Source organism: Eumetopias jubatus, unplaced genomic scaffold, assembly GCF_037043125.1.
Source record: "Eumetopias jubatus isolate StellerSeaLion01/CBP00866 unplaced genomic scaffold, mEumJub1_p1.0 scaffold_7, whole genome shotgun sequence".
In the NCBI taxonomy this organism is placed as follows: Eukaryota; Metazoa; Chordata; class Mammalia; order Carnivora; family Otariidae; genus Eumetopias; species Eumetopias jubatus.
The window spans coordinates 121,957,014-121,974,021 of NW_028274813.1; the positions used below are offsets into that span (position 1 = coordinate 121,957,014).

Genomic DNA, 17,008 nt, shown 5'->3' on the forward strand with positions numbered 1-17,008 from the left:
AGACTAGCTAGAGGACTAGTTAGAGGACAGACTAGTTGGAGGACAGACTAGTTGAGGACAGTGGTTGGAGGACAGACTACCTGGAGGACAGACTAGTTGGAAAACAGTGGTTGGAGAACAGACTAGCTGGAGGACAGACTAGCTGGAGGACAGACTAGCTGGAGGACAGACTAGTTGAGGACAGACTAGCTGGAGGGCCCGGTGGCTCCTGGGAACAGAGGAGCCCTGCCCCAGGGAGGCAGGGAGGGAGATTTCAGAGAGAGGAGCGCCTGTGCTGTGTGGGCAGGCAGAGCCGTAGAAAGCTTCTGAGGTTCTGCACAGCAGAGCGGGCCCTGAAGCAGCAGGAGTGACCTCTGTGAGGAGCTCGGAAGAGGAGATGGGAAGGACCAGAGCAGACCCCCAGCGGAGACGGGGGCGTCTCCATGGCTACCTGCAAGGGCAGAGGACCTAGGACCAGCTGCAGAAGTGGGCGGGTCAGGACCCAGCTGAGGACTGATAGCGGATATGGGGCGGGGGAGACTGCTGGGGAAAGGGGTGAAGGAATATTCCACACTGACAGACACTAAGTTCCGACCACGCAGCTGGGATGACGAAATTGAAACAGAACAGGAGTCGAGTTCTGAGAAAGCAAGCTCCCCTCCTCTCACACCGAGGTTTGCGGGCTGGGCCTCCGACCTGCACAGGTGTCGCGGAGGGGCACGCAGGTGTGGCTCTGCAGGGCGGGGCCGGGAATGCAGGCCCAGGGCCAGTGGGAGGCCGAGGGAGGGGCGCTGCACTCAGCGCCTCCCAGCCCTTGCGGGGTTCCTGTTGTAACCACCCACAGCCGGGTCTGTGCTGATCCCCATTTAGAGACGAGGCACCTGAGGTCGGCGAAGCAGGGTGACTCACAGTGGGAGGGAATTGAGCTAAAATTCCTAGCCAGGTCTGTCGGTTTCGGGGCCCCGTGACTCGGGTCGGGGGGGGGGGCGGGGACTGGCACACTGTGCAGGAGAGGACGCATGGTGGACAAGTCCCCCAGACAGGGCATGGAGAGACGTGTCTTTGGAGTTATTTGTGTTCTTCTAGGGTCTGCTCATCCCTCTGGTGACAGGACTCGTCTGCTCCCACTCTGAGCCCATGTGGTCCAGTGGGAGCCCAGGGAGGGGTACATGACCCAATCAAAGACTTTCGGCCACTTGGCCAGAAATCTGGGTCTTCTTCTGAGACTGGGGGCCCCAAGGCCCTCTGTTGGTCAGCGGCCAGGGCTATCTTTGCACCACGGCTATGGCTCAGGCATACAGTGCTGAGAACACGAGCTCCTTCGTTCTGCCGCACCTACTCCCAGAAAGTACGCAAAGGGCCTCACCATAAAAGACACAATACAGGGAAGTTATCAAAGAGCTGGAGGAAAGGAAGATCACAAACATGGAGAAAATCGAGATTGGCCATTGTCAAGGATCGTTTACTGACAGTGAGGACAAAGGCAAGATAGGAGGAGATAGATAAAAAATGATTGAAGATCATGAAAATTAAGATTTATGTATTGGGGGGAGGGGCAGAGGGAGAGAATCTCAAGCAGACTCCCTGGTGAGCGCAGAGCCCCACACGGGGCTCCATCTCACGACCCTGAGATCATGACCTGAGCTGAAATCAAGAGTTGGATGACTGACTGAGCCCCCCAGGTGCTCCTACGGCAATCATTTCTTCAGGAGGAACCAGTCTGAGTCTGAGTGAGGGTGGAGGCAAGGGGGACAGAGAAGGCCCGGGCTCAGATCCTGCCAAAGGAAGACTTCACCGTCTCAGACATCTCTAGAAGGAAGCTTTGAAGGGCCATGAACCAGCTCATCTCAGCAGATGGCCCTGCTTTCGCTTTCATCATGGAGACCAGGGCCATTGCCATCATGGTGCTCCGCGTCCTCTCCCTGCCTGGCCCCCTGCGGGGGTGGTCTCTGCATCCACACCCACACCTTCTCCATCTCCTACCTGCAGGACCAGGTGACCCGCCCCTCCACTGGGCCCCTTGCCCTCTCTCCCTGGGCCTAGGGGGCTGCCCTCCACCTGCCATCTGTCTGCTCGTCCTTCCCCCTTCTCTCTATACCCCCACCCCCCACCTCAGCTCACAAACACAGTCCAAGTGTCTCCTGTCACCAACACACCCCTTCCCTGACACTGTCACACCCTCCTTAATATTCCCACCTGTCCTCATAAAAAAATCCCTCCAAAGAGCTGTCTACACTTGCTGTCTACACTGCCTCACCTCCCATTCACTCAATCCAGCCCCTCCACCCGCTGCTCCCTAGTGACCTGCTTGGCGCTAAATCCCCTGGCCGCTCCTCCGTCGCTGTTCCGCTGCTCCCCTTACTGCACAGGAGCTGTTCACCCCTCCTGACCCCCCCCCACCCCCACAGCCCCTCAGGCTCGCTCTGCTGCTCCCTCTGCCAACGCCCCCTGCGCGGCTGGTCCCCAGACCGCGGTCACTGACGCCCCTTGCGATTCATTCTCCGCGCGTCCCTGGAGTAGTTTCCCGAGGGTCTCTCCGTCCCGATACTTCGTCTTCTCACCCGTGTACTGCCGCCCTCGCCATGCCCCCTCACCCCTGCCTGCCTCTCCCAGGCTCCCACAGTGTGGATCCGGCCCCAGCGCTTGCCTGTTAAATCCCTCAATGGCTCTCTCTGGCTCTGGCGTAACATTCCAGCCGCCACCGTGCCGGGTGTCACCTTCGCTCCTGGGGTCCTGCATGGAGTGCCTTCTCACCCCTTATTGTCCTGCTGCTTCCCTGGCTGGCTCCTGCTCGACCGGTGGGGCCTGAATGTCACCTCCTCCTGGAAGTCCTCCCTGATCACTCCCATCTTTCCCTGGTGTTCCTTAATGGCTGGCTGCATCACGTGCCAATACTAGCCCCCCTCTCCCTTACTGATCAGAGACGACCCCGGGAATCAGACCTGCTCTGGCTTCCTTCTGATGTCCCAGCTTCTGGCACGGAGCTGGCCCTGAGTCAGTTGCTGAATTATTGGATTAGTGGAGGCCCTGAGACATGGATGGCGGGGTGGTGGGGGCCGGGAATGGCTGTCTGCCAGGTGGGGCTGGGCCCCAGTCTCACCAGTACAGAGCAGGCCCGTGCAGATCCATCGAAACAGCTGTGTGTGCTCCCTGCAGAAGCGTCGGGCCCTCAGGGCCGGCCGCGGGCTCCGCCTGGGGAGAGGACGGGCGGGGTCCGCGAGTGGCCCCAGACTCCTAGTGTCACCACCTCAGGTAGAGGCCGCTCAGGCACATCCCCAGTGCAGTGGACACATGGGCCAAGCCGGGCGCCGGCCTCGACATCGCAGGACCGGGGCAACCCCACCCCAGAGCAAACCGAGGAAAGCCTCAGGCCCCCCACGCCTTCCACGAAGAACTCTGCCGGCGGGCTCGGGAAGGAGTTAACCCGGATGCTGAGGAAGAACCGCCCACCCGCAGGAGGGCGCGAACCAGGACGGCAGCCTCGCCTCCCCCTTCACCCCCCCACCCCGGTCCCATTTCCACCTGTCTGCAGAGCCAGGTGGAGAGGCTCCCAGCTCGGCGGGGAGGGGAGACTCCCTCCGGGGGACGGGAGACTCACCACCTGAGTCAGCAGCCCCTCCCAGCATGTGAACAGCCTGCCCCCCACCCCCACGGCCTTCCTGGCCCAGTGCAAACAGGCCAGTCTTGCCTGGTCACCTGACCGTCCATCTATCCCTGGAGGAAAGGCGGCCCCTGGGAGGGGGCTGTGTTAGGGACACCCGGCCCCTCCCTGTCCCCCCTCCCACCTCCTAAGGGAGCCCTTCTTCCCCAGCCTCCCGGCCGAGGCACACAGATGGACTGCCTGCCCTCCACACCCCTCCGCCTCGTGCTCTCCCCAGCTCAGGATCTGCCCAGTGGGGACCCCAGCGAGCCTGGGCATCAAGAGACCGAGTTCTAGGCTCACACTTGCTGCCCGTGTGACCGGGGCCGGTCTCTCTTCCTCTCGGGGCTTCAGCCTCCCCACGGGAAACGAGGGGACTGGCCCAGGCCAGGGTTTTTCCAGCTAAGCCTCAAGGTTCCCCGAGGTGCCCCAGAGACCCAGTGGGGTAGAAGGCAGGCGGGGAGGTTTGGGGCCCCCATCCGGCTTCATTCAGAAGAGCCCCACAGTATGGAGCGCAGTTCCTGCGGGGATTTGGTTGTGGCCGCTTCAAGGCCGGGTGGGAGCCTCCGGCGGGGCTCACCCCTGAGGCAGCAGGCTGCAGTGCGCATTCGTTGGCTAAAGCACACTTGCTCCTTTCGGTGACAAAGGTTCTGGGAGCCCCCTCCCTATTATCAGGAGGCCAGGTTCCTGTCCCTGCCCCCCAGGCCAACCCACGTCCCTCCTGGAGGCCACGTACCGTCCTGAGAGGGGCTCCGGGCTGGCCTCGGTCCAGCTGTCCCCACCCTCTGCAGGGCTTGAGATGTTGCCAGGGGTCCGGCCTTCCTCCTAAAGGTACCAGACAGTGGCCAGAGTGTACCTCCTGCCCCAAGTGAGAGCGGAGAGGGACCCTGGCTGCTCCCTGTGTGCCCGTGGGCACGTCGGGAGGGGGTTGGGGTGGGGGCTGGGCTTTTGCACAGGAAATCATTAGAGGACAACTTCATTAAATTCTGCAAAGTGCGCATTGAGTGCCCACTGTGTGCTGGACTCGGTGCCAGACACATCCCACCCTCAGGGAGCTCATGGGCTGCATGCAGAGGGGACCCTGGAGCCTTGGCGGTGGCTGGTTGGGGAAGCCACAGGCGGGGCCACCTCGTGGCATGGCTCCAGGACACCGTTTGCCCTCCATTCGTCTGTGGAGTTGTGTTCCGGCGGGGTAGAGGTTACAGTGTGAAAGGCACACCCTGGGGTTGCTCAGTGTGCTGAAGGGGCAGGGGGCTTTGGCAGGGGAGGTTGAGAGGGAAAAGGGTGTCATATTCGGCTCCAAAGTTCTGGGTGGTGGGCCTCCACTTGGCCATTCCGGAGCAAGGACAAGAGGGCCAGCTCCTTAAAGGCTGAGGCCTCCCCAGAGATCCCCCCCACCCCACCCCCAATCACGTGGTCTCTCCTTGTTTTGTAGATCACAGCTCAAACGTCCCCTCCAGCCCTTCAGACTAGGGCAGGTGCTCCGGGCGCATCGCAGGTACACAACACAGGGTTAATGAGTGAAATAAAGGGGCACGTTGCGGTTGCAGGGCAGGGAGTTCCTAATTTTTCAAGCAAAGAGGTGGGAGGGGTGAAGGAAGATGGTGAACAAAGGGCCCTCCCCCCAAGGGGCCAAAACGGGGAAGGGGAAGGAGACAGACCAGGCTTTCCAAGCACTCAGCCCCCATGTTCTCCAGACCATTGGCCACAGATGTGAGCAAGATGGACTCTCTTTGTTTTGGTGTCTTGGCCTCCATGTGCCCGACCTTCCAGCTGAAAGACAAAGTCGGGGCCCAAAGCTGAAAGCAGAAGGCAAGGCAGGACCCAGGTGGGGGGCCCAGAGAAGGGAGGAGGATGGGAGAGGATGGAAACGGGGAGCAGATGCCTGGTGCCGCTTTGATCATCCCAGAGCTCGACCCTCCTTGGGCCTGGGGGCCGCAGAGGAAGGCGCCCCTTCCTGCACTCACTTCTGAGCCCGTGGGACGCAAGTCCTTACAAATCTGGGGGGTGGGGGGTGGGCAGCAGAAGTGGGGCAAATTCTGCCCACCTCACAGGGAGGGCAAGGAGGGAACCATGTAGAAGAGCCTCTAGCTCGCATCACTCCCATAGCAGGTTAAAGCCATTGCCACTAAGTGATACCTTCACCGTATTATACTGTCCCGCCTCTGAAAGCTGGAAAAATAATATCCCAAAGACCCTTCCAGTCCCTGGATCCAGCTAGACCTGAAACCAGTCCCACCACTGGGCCTTTCAATTCTGAAAGACAACATAGTCCTTTTTTTGCTGAAGTTCATAGGCCTAACTCATCTGAATAAGAGCCTGAGCTAAGACCAAATCTCTCCCCACTCCTGTTTCTTCCCCTTGGGGAGCACCCTACTCCATCCAAACACCGGCCTGGTTAAACTCATGCGTTCAGAGGCACATACACATGGGTGCACACGCGAGCAAGGAGACGTGTGCAAGTACACACGCAGGCAGAGCCCAGGAACGCCTAGCTACCTGTGCACACACACAGATGCACAACTGTCCAGGGAGAGGCAGGACCCCCGTCCTACTCACATATTGTGGTGAACAAGTCACTCTCGGGGAAGGGCAGAAGCGCGTGTTTCCACGGGGACAAAATGGCTTCAACCTGCTTGCACTTTGGCCCGTCTTCTCTTTTCAGTGCAAATTCCCGGGCAGAGTCCAGAGCGGGGGGAGGTTGGGCCTCCCACCCAGCTCAGTCCAGCGCCCTCTCCAGGGCCCAGGGCCCAGGGCCGCAGCTGGGGCAGGGACCCCAACCTCTCTCAGGGAAAAGGGAAAACAGAGCCAGTGGGCCCCACTCTGGGCCTGGCCCATTGGGCTCCGGCCTTTGAACTTCATCTGCCTTCCTCCTCTGAGGTTCCCTGCTCCCTACTCTCCCCTCTCCCACATGGGCCCGCCTCTTCCAGGAAGCCTGCCTTCACTATTCTCCCCCTCTCTAAGTTCGCCCCCGCCCCCGTGCCTCCTTCTCCACCGGCCCTGGAGGTTAGCCAGGCTGGAGGATCATGCACGTTAGTTTTCGTCCTGCATCTCACCAGTGTCCCTTCCTCACGGAATCAGGGATTATGACAACAACCTCCTTTCCCTGAGCTCGAAGGGAAGGAAAGCAGGTAGCTGTCACAAACAGCGACGGTCCATGTCCAAGCCTCCGTGACGTCAGGACAACGGAACACAGTCTCGCTGTCGGCCCCTCCCTCCCTCCCTCCCTCCTTCCACATATAAGTAATTTCTTTCTTTTTTTCAAATTTTTATTTAAATTCCAGTTAGTTAACATACCATGTAATCGTATCTTCTTTTTTCAGCCGACGCCTGAGCAACAGTGTGCGAAGTCAAGGGACAAACTTTAATGTTTCAGTCCTCCAACTAAACATTAAACTGTTCTGACAGGGTGGATGACATCTCTTTAATAATTAATAACGCACTCAGGCCAAAACCCCATGTGATGCATAAACATTTCCTGGTAACACGGGCGATGGGATTGCCTGCAGATACTGGTTGTTCTAGACGTCCGGAGAGGATGATGGATGGAGGGTGGCGGTGCCCCTTGTCTTTAAAAACATTTTTTTGTCTGTCACTCTGATTACCAAAGCGTTACACGTGCTTCGTGAAACACCGTACACAGATAGCTATACAGAACACAGCGGGCTAAAAACCCCGCTAAGCTGAGCCCCCTGGAGACGACCCGCTGGGTCTGTGGAATTGTTCTCCAGACTTTCCCTTTATGTTATTCCTTTTACAAAGGAGGCTCCGACTACACCAGCTTTTTTTGCAATCTGGGGCAGAGATCCACATGCTGCGCCACTCACTCTGTGCGGCCTCGATTGTAAACTCAATGTCCACGGTGTCACCTGGTTTATCCTAAAGGGCGCCCGCCCCCATGGGCTAGGAGCCGTCCTGGCAGAGGGCCTTGTCAAGCCCCAGTGAGGCTGCACCTGCTTCTCTGCTTCGGCCTGCTTCTAGCCTCTTCCCCCTCCCCTTCCCTTCCCTCCCCTTCCCTTCCCTCCCCTTCCCTCAGCCTCCTCACCTCTCCCCTCCTCTCTTGGTTTCTCCTGGTGCCCGAGGAAAGCCAGGGGGTACAGCACATCCAGCAGCAGCCAAGCTTGCTTCCAAACATTCCCTATGTTTCACCTTAAACCCTTGACATTTTTGTGTGCCCTGATCTAAAACATGGATTTCATAGGCGGTGTGTCATGGTTTGAACCCTGAGCCAGAGCCTAAAGACTCTGAACGTTAACTTGTTTCTTTCAAGTTAACAGGGGGGATAATAGTACCTACCTCGTAATAAATACTGATGGGGAGTCAAGGAGCTAACGCAGGTGAGGTGTCTGGCAGGGACGGTGTCTGCCAGCCCGACGGTGCCAGGGGTCACCACTGTCACAGGGCCCATCTCGGGGACGCCTTGACACCACTCTCCTCCTCCAGGCTCTCCTGGAGGACTGTCTCCCCTGCTCCTCTCCTCAAGGAGTGACCCCAGATCCCCTCAAGTGATCCTGGACCCCAGAAGCCAGATGCTTTTTGGTGGACTTTGGCTGAGAGCCCCAGGCTGGCGGTTGGGAGGCTGGATGGGTTGGGATGAGCACCTCCACCCCACCCCCCACCCCCCCAGGGAAAGACCCGGAGCTGGAGGACCTCAAGGGTCCTGGTTGTGCACCATCCGGCTCAGCCTCAGCTGTCACCTCACCCTCTGCGTGCCCACCTCCTGAGGAGCTGGTCTCTGAGGTCCCACCCACGGGGGTGGTGGGGGGTGAGGGAAGCCCAGGACTGAGCTGGGAATGTGGCGGGGAGCACGGGGTCCAGGGCAGAGGCGAGGACCACATCTATATATCTACGTGTCTATCTACTTGCCCGTATCAGTCTATATATGTATACTTTCCCCTCCAATCAAAACAAAATAGCACTTAGAAGGATTCGTACGGAAGGGTCTGCTCCACCTCTCCCACCCCCATCCCCCTCGTCTGAGGCAGCCACGCACCAGTTTCTGGTGTCCGTTTCCTGGGGCCACTTCCTGTGTCGGGGCAATTCTTAGCCAGAGCGGAAGAGAATCCCTTCTCCTTGGCAGGCTCTGAGAGAAGAAAGAGAATGTTTGTATAGGTGGTGAGTGATCCATTCGGAACTGTCAGAGGCAGATATTATCAGAAGGGGTGTTCAACAGTCTCTTCACTCTCTTCTCATGACTTTGCTCACGCTCCTTCTCGGCTCTTGGACGTGGTGTCCCATGCCCAAGCGGTAGACAACAAGAGAGGCTCTTGCTGTCATGGTCCATAAACATGAGCTTGTCATCCTTCTCTCCTAAACCTGCTTCTGTCTCTTAATCCTCCGCTGGTTGACAGAAAGGACATCCAGTAATTCCATACGATGTTTCCTTTCTTATTTGGGGCATTGAAAGATGGGCTTCCTATAGTCGTAGCAGAAATAGTCTAAACCCAAAAGCATATACAAATTCTGATGACATCGGGCAAAATACAAAAGCTGAAGAAATAGTTTAGGCTAGTTGTAACTCCTATAAATTTTACAAATTTGGGGAATGGACTCTTCCAAGACTTAGAGCACAGTGTTCTTCCTAGCAGCTGAATAGCACGTCCAGGTGTTCACAAGGGAAGGAAGACGTCCAATGTCCCAAAGACCAAAACCCTTCTTCCCACCATCCCGGCCCACCACCACCCTAGCTGGCTTCGCGTGACTCTCCAAGGGCCCCCCTGATATAGTCTACCCCTTGCCCCTGGCTATTCATTGGGAACAGATGGGCACAAATGGCCATTACCCAACAGAAAACAAGAGGATGACTCTGGGGCTCATCTGTCTCAGCAACAATAAAGGGCTGGTTAAATAAGGACACCTGCTCCCACACCCAGGCAGGGGGAAGTTTCCCTAAACAGTTAGGAGATCACTGTCTCCAGATATTGAACTGGTTGCTACTTTGTGAAGTCTGGTTGCTACTTTGTGAAGTCTGGTTGCTACTTTGTGAAGTCTGGTTGCTACTTTGTGAAGTCTGGTTGCTACTTTGTGAAGTCTGGTTGCTACTTTGTGAAGTCTGGTTGCTACTTTGTGAAGTCTGGTTGCTACTTTGTGAAGTCTATTTCCCTTGTTCTTTTATGTTCTAGCCTTCTTGCCCTTCCAGCTCGCATCAGCTTCTTATATAATGAGAGACTGAGATATTTCCTTTTCAGTTGGATCAAGCTAAGATGTTCTACAAACCAAGATAGGTCATAATTCACGTCATCTTGTTGGGTTCAAGGATGACGTCCCTGGTTTTGGTAGGTTTTATACCAAAGGCTGTATCCTCCCTCTGAGGTGTACCATTTTCCACAAGCCATCGACAGGGGCTGTGGGGGCTACTAATTAGGATCTCCTTTGCCTTGTTGGCCCAGAGCTGACGCTGAGTCACAGTTGAGAACCTGGTTAATTACCTAGGCAAAAATAAGCCCTTCATTGTTTCCTCCCCTCCCCCTGTCAGAGAAGTGGTTTCATGTGGCACCCACTAAGCTTTAGAGCAAAGCCTGATATTTTTTTTAAAGATTTTATTTATTTATTTATTTGAGAGAGAGAGAGAGAGAAACAGCACGAGAGGGGGGAGGGTCCGAGGGAGAAGCAGACTCCCCGCCGAGCCGGGAGCCCGATGCGGGACTCCATCCCAGGACTCCGGGATCATGACCTGAGCCGAAGGCAGTCGCTTAACCAACTGAGCCACCCAGGCGCCCGAGCCTGATATTTTTTTAAAAAAGATTTTTCATTTATTTATTTGAGAGAGAGTGAGGTGAGAGGCAGAGAGAGAGAGAGAGTGAGAGAGAGGGACTAGCAGCCTTCCCTCTGAGCATGAAGTGTGACACGGGGCTCCATCCCAGGACCCTGAGATCATGATCTGAGCCAAAATCAAAAGTCAGACGCTCAACCGATCAGGCGCCCCAAACCTGATATTTTTATAGAAGTTTCCACAAGGAGGACTTTATGCTTCCTAGGAGCAGCCAATAAGATGAATCTACCATAGACCAGTAGTGTCTGTCGGAAAGGTACTGATCAGTAGGACATCACAAATTACATACAATTGTTAGGAAGAACAAAAATGAAGACCTCTGAGTGTCACATCTAGACATTGAGGCCTTTCCAGGCATATCTTGCCTCCCTCCACCCAGGTGGAGTTCCACCAATAACATCGTGCTGTAGAATGAAAGACACAGCCTCATCTCTGACTCGTACCAACTGTTCTTCCGGTGTGGACCTGCCAGTTACACACCATGACTCATTTTCAAACATTTCCTTCCCATTTCACTATGCCTGTAGAAGCAAGTTTCATCGTTCCAAAGGCTGCATCCAATTCCCCTCACTCCATGGCCATGGGGGTTTGGGGAGAGCCTGGCCCCACCCCAGGAGCTAAACATCAGCCGGCTTGTGGGTCAGGAGGCCATGCTGACTGTCTCCCATAGGATGAGAGTTGGCAAGATGGCTGTCAGGGGTAGGGGTAGAGATTTGTGCTGGCCACCTCACCTCGAGGGAAGGGAGAGATACCAGGGTCTCCCACCTTGGAGAAGAGCAGTGTGTGAGTGGCCCTGGGATGGATCCTCTAGTTCCAAGAGATGGTAACAACCATGGTACCAGCTGAGAGCCGAGCGTCTCAGAGCTTGGCATGTGCCAGGTTGTGCTACGAGCTCTACCTGCGCAGTCTCGATTGAACCCTTACGATAACCCAAGGAGGTAGATACTGGTCACCGTTTCCTCCATGGAGGTGTGTGATGGGGGGAGGGACCAGCGCCGTAAATGGAGCAACCATGGAGAAGTTGAACAGCCCAAAGTAGAACCATGGGCCACTGTGCTGCCTGTTTGTATTCGGGAGTTCTGAGCTGGCTCTCAGGTGCCCACTCCGTGTTTCCACCTCACCAGCTGCTTGGCAGACAGGATGGATTCTGGGCCCACACTTAAAGCCGATGGCTGTGAATTGTGTTCTCTGGTCAGACCCCGTGAAATCTGGGATACTGTGTCTCTGAGCAACTTCCTGAGTAAGACCCAGCACCAATTTATTCTGCAGGGGCTGATGTACTGGGCAATCACCCACATAACCTGAGTAATTTGACTCCAACTGTTCCAAAACCATACATTTTGCCCTGGTAGAAAAGAAGAGCCCCAGTGAAATTTCTCTTCCAATGGCAGAGTCCACACAGCAGGACACCTGAGGGTCTTAGGTACACTCCTTAGTCTGAGATGGGGATTCTTGTGCAAGTGATTTATGAGGGAGGGGGGTGCTCTTGGCGGAAGGGGAGGAAGGGATACAGAATAAGGCAGGGGTAAAAATAAGAGTGTGGTCTTGACTAGAGTCTGACTTTAGTTGGATTCCACAGGGAAACTCTGGGACACAAACTTGCCCATAGGTTAGTCACACCCTGAGGCCAGGGCCGGCCAGTCAGTCATGGGCCAAGGACTAGGGAAGGGATTAGGAAGCGTTTTGCCTCCCAGGTGAGGCGGCTTCCATTTGACTCAGGGCAATTCTTCGGATAAGGGACAGCTGTGAGCTAACAAACTCACAGCACCTGGGAGGTGGGTCCTCACGGTAGAGGGGGCCTGGGCAGGGCAGCAGAAGCCTCCACTGCAGGTGTGAAGTGATTGGCTCTGTTGGCACCCCTCACTCCCAGGCTGCTGGAAGCAGGGTGCTGGCTGCTGTGGATTACCCTAGGCCTGGGCCCATGCCAAAACAGAGTCTTCTCCGTAGGTCCTCTGCCTGCCTCAGGTGGGTCTCCTGGCTTTGTCTGCAGCCTTGTTCCAATGAGAATTCTCATGGGGGTTTGGTAGAACCAAAGAAATTTAGTGTGAAACCAGGGTGTTGAATTTGGTTGGAAATGACCACAGCCAGTTGAATCCTCAGGGCCGTATCCCATCCTGGACCTGGATGTACTATTCAAGCCATTAAAAAGCCAGTGGCCAGAGCAGTTGACTACACCATTAAGTCAGGCCAGAAATCCATAGACTCATCTCCTGTCGTAACGCTACCACCTGGGTATGTATGGCAAGTGCCAGGAGCGTCCCTTTGTCCGCACGTGTGCCATGTCCTCTGAGGCGGAGGGTACAGTAGCTGCCGTATCTCATTACCCTTTGGAAATAATAGGAAAGAGCCATTTGTGAACCATATCCGTCCTGAGGCCAGAGGACAGAGCCTCATGGGTTCCAGGACTGGACCTCCTGCCCTGAGCTAGCTCCAGGCATACAACCACAGCCTCCCGAAGACAGATACTGCTAAAGGCTGAGTTCCATCATCCTCATGCTTGCCATTGTAATTCAGCAACGGAGCTCAAATTTGCCTGGTTGAAGGGGATATGACCCAATTCCTGATAGGTGGTTCCTGAAACAGAAGGAGTTGGGGGTCCCTCGGTAGGCATTTTTGTTTCAAGTGAGAGCCACATAAATGACCAGCAAAGGAAATTTAAAGGATTCTCACCCCTGGACAGTCTCAGGGAGACCAGAACCAGGAAAACCAGAGACCAGACCCACCCCCCACCCCACCTACAGACAGACCGTTCTTGTCTATTCACTTCCGGTAGCAACCTCTGTAAATAAAATAAATGAATGATAGCTAAATGGATGAATAGACGGGTGGGTGGATAGATAGATGATTGATAGATTAAAAATATATAGACACTATTTTTTATTGTCAACGTTAGGCATTCTCTGTTGACTCTCTACAACGAGGATACAGCTGTTCTCTGTTGACTCTCTACAACGAGGATACAGCTGACTGTTGTTTGACAGCTGTATTACCATTTTAGTTCTTCTATTCATGATGTTGCACTTGGGGTCAACTGCTACTGCTTGGGTTGGCAGGACAGAGCAGAGATCCAGAGGAGCCTTCCCTTTGACAACATCCTAGAATTGTCATGCCAGCCCCAGGTGGGCCATGTCCAGATCTCCTACTGCCTACAGACCTCTTCCTGAGGAAGAAATAACTCTGTCTTGCTTTAGGCTACCATCAGGGGAGGGGGGCTCCTCTATCAGTTCCAGTAACCACTGATCCTAACTGACGCACCACTGCTCTTGGGGTTCAGTGCAAATGTCCTTCCATGGTCTAGCCTCACCCCCTTCTGGACCTCGTAGTGTGATGCCACAGTGCCCTCGTTGACCATGCACTATCCACACGAGCTTTCATTCCATCCCTCTGTTACAGCCCGACACAGACCCTTGCATGGATTGTTCCTTCTGCTTGGTACGCTCTTCCCCTTCCTCTGACCAACACCCGTCTGATCTCAGCTCAAGCATCAATGCCTTCAGGTTGGCTCCTGAGAGCCCCAATCTAATTCGAGTCCCACAGCCTGCTGGTATTCTCTCCCATTGTTCTGCTTTGTAGTACTTAACACATATATTCGCCATTATACATTTATTGGTGTGTGTGTTTAATGTTTGTCTCCCCCACTAGACTGTAAGCTCTCTGGGGGAGGAGTCTATGTCTGTTTTGTTCATGGGTATGTACCCAGAATGTAGAATTGTTACATGTGATAGGCAGTCTATAAATCCTAGCAAAAGGATTTGAACAATGATGAGGCAGCTCAGTTCGGGGAATTTAAGCAGCAAGCTCCAACTCCTCTGGCTAGGAAAGCTGGGTTTGAACTAAAGTTTGTCTCCCTTGTTCTAAGCTTGCCAAACAACTTTTCCTTTCAGAAGAAGGGAAGAATTTGCTTTTCAGGCCAACACACGGGTCCAGTCTCCTGGATGGTTCAATTTCTCATTAAAAATCAGTAAGTTGGGTTTTTGGTGCACAAATCCCATTTTCTCATAAGTTTAATGAACGAGACAGCCTCCCTGAGTTTTAGGGTTTTGGCACCATCAAGTCATAAAATTGAGACCCCGACCCTGTCCCACACTACACTGTTGATCTGCCAATAACCAGAATCCACACCCAACATAGCTCAGGGGATGAGAGGCAGAATCAGATCAGGAAAAAGAAGAGTCACACCTGGAAGAAACGGTATGCACTAGCTAATACACATTGTCAGAAACTATAGGGAAAATGTGTGGAAGATTTTTAAAGGCTGTTTAAACAGACCAAGATAGGTGGAATATAATTTTGCTTCAGGTGATATTTATGGATATGTTTGCTCACCGGAGATCTACATGTAATGCGGAAGCTCAAACAGCTAGATACAGTTTTTATCTAGGGGGTGGATAGTACAAATCTGGACCAAACGTTGACCCATGCTAAATTATATTAAAAAGACCAAATACCCAAGAAAGCAGGAACTCATGGATCTCAGGAGAAAAGAATGCTTTATTGGGTCCCTTGCATGCATCCAGCCCATCCACCCTCTCCCTGTCCTCCAACAGGACCCAGACAGTGGTCTTGCTCCTTGCTATGAGACCTACATGGGTGAGGCTCTGCTGGCTTTCCTCTCTAGGCCTGGAATGCTGGTTGGGAGAGCTGCTGTGAAAATGAGCAGCCTGATCTCAGCAGCAGAGATAGATACAAGGAACAAAGTAGAGGAGTCATCGCAGTGGTCATGGGCATGGAAACCAGACCTCAAGCTGTGGCTAATCAACCACTGGGTCCCAAGAATGAAGACCAGACAGTCCCTAAGATATTACCTAGCTATAACCATAACTAAAGACTTCTGGTTGGGCAAACAGGTCTGTCTCAAGCTGCCAAGGTGGAGTCAAAATCTCCCACTAATTTCCAGACCTTCGGTGGAGAGTAAGCCAAATATCTCTGAAGGGAAACCTTATTTTAACACTTAATGCATATCGTGAACCTTCCTTGGCCTTCCCCCAAAGGGATCTGTGTCCATTTATCTGGGAACTATAGAAGGAAAAGAAAAATACCCAAACTTGGGGAGGGGAGTTCTGTAGGATACTGGCTCCAAGCTAAGTCCAATTTCTGGGGGCAAAAGAAAAGCATGTGGTCTCCCAACCAATGGGGATAATTGATAGACCAAATTTGCACCACAGTAGACAGTGGAATCTCAAAGCCAACCCAGGATTATTTTGAGTGAATAGTTGAAATGGATATATTTTGAAGGAGACATCCCTCCCACAATGGCACTCCGATGTGTGGGGTGAGAGCGACCATAGTGGGATAGGACAAGCACAAGCCATTGGAATCCGCCCCCCACCAAAATGGTAAATCAAAAGTAGAACCGTATTCCTAGGGGGAATGTAGAAATCAGTGTAACTATCAAAGACTTGAGAGTGAAGTCATAGTGATTCCTACCACAGCTCAGCTTGACCAGTGCAAGACACCAAGAAGTCTCTGGATTGCTGTAAGCTTTCAAAAGTGATGTCTCCAACTGCAGGTGCTGTTCCAGAGATGGTCTTCTTGCTCAAGCAAATTCATCCAGCTCCTCACGTTTGGTATGAATCCTTTGCTCTAGTGAATTCATTTTTTTCCTTCTATTTTGATGAACAAAGAACTTCAGAAAGAGTTCATCTTCAGCTGAATATCATAGCTGACCAGCTCTGTGCCACCACCTGGCTCACAGGGACACTGCCCTCGCCACCACAGTGTTCCCTCACACTGACAGCATCATGCTGATCGAGCCTGGAGTCAGCAGTTTCTCTAGATGCCTTGATAAGACATATGTGAGTCAGAGGTGGGAGATAAATCATGTGAAAATGCAAAAAGAAAGGGGGGGGTCTTGGTAAATTCCTGGGGGTTGAGGGGTCTGATCAGGTCAGAATATTTCCTCCATAATGTAGAACAAATTACCACATTTTTAATCCCTTACCACTAAGACCCAGTTCCAGGCAAAAATGCCATTTAGGGCATCTTGTTCCAAACCATGTACTGACTGACCTAGAAGACCACCTAGCTTTGGGTTGGGCCGAGAGCAAGTGAAGTTTCTCCAGCTGGGAGAATGGTTCGCCTACCAGGCCCCATGACCTGGCAGATCCAATGGTGCTTGAGGTGTCTGTCTGTGGCATATTGGGGAACCGTGGGGGGCCTGTGGCACAGCAGAGTGCTAATGAAGTTTGTGGCAAGTCCTAATAAGAAAAGTATGGCAGGGAAACTCAGGGTTCAGAACCAAGTGATTCTCCGGCCAACAAGTAACTACTATCCTTCTGAGACATGGCGCTCTGGCTTACCACTGAGCTCTGGGGGAGCCTAAATGCTTGGCTGCAGCATAGCAGAGGGCCATGCTGCCCCTCATGAACCGGGGTTATCTGATCCAGCCAGCCATAGTGAGCCATGGCCAGAAGCACTCCATCTTCAAGGGGAGGCTCCAGGATAGGGCTCTGAAGGCACAGGTAGGCCATGTGTGTGAATTCCTCACTCATTCTTCCATGCCCCCTCCTCCTGACCTGCTGCTGAGCCTCCCCTGAGTCTACACCTATCACTTCAAGAGGGCAGAAATCCGTCTCGACCACTATGGGCCCCATCATCTGGATTTGGATTTGCTTTCC

General features: G+C 53.8%; 1 protein-coding gene across 2 annotated transcripts in view; it reads right to left on the reverse strand.

Annotated features, from left to right (window-relative positions):
• Positions 1 to 5,376, reverse strand: part of SLC28A1 (solute carrier family 28 member 1) — a 46,396-nt gene extending 41,020 nt beyond the window's left edge. Inside the window, exons 1-4 of one of the 2 annotated variants that reach the window (XM_088025152.1) lie at positions 5,281 to 5,376; positions 4,356 to 4,444; positions 3,080 to 3,171; positions 342 to 363 (exon numbers count right to left, since the gene is read on the reverse strand). In XM_088025152.1, the coding sequence (XP_087881278.1) occupies positions 342 to 363; positions 3,080 to 3,171; positions 4,356 to 4,444; positions 5,281 to 5,376 (299 nt within the window). The remainder of the gene's footprint in view (positions 1 to 341; positions 364 to 3,079; positions 3,172 to 4,355; positions 4,445 to 5,280) is intronic. The other variant, XM_028089418.2, reaches the window with a different exon arrangement.
• Between the last annotated feature and the right edge of the window lie 11,632 nt (positions 5,377 to 17,008).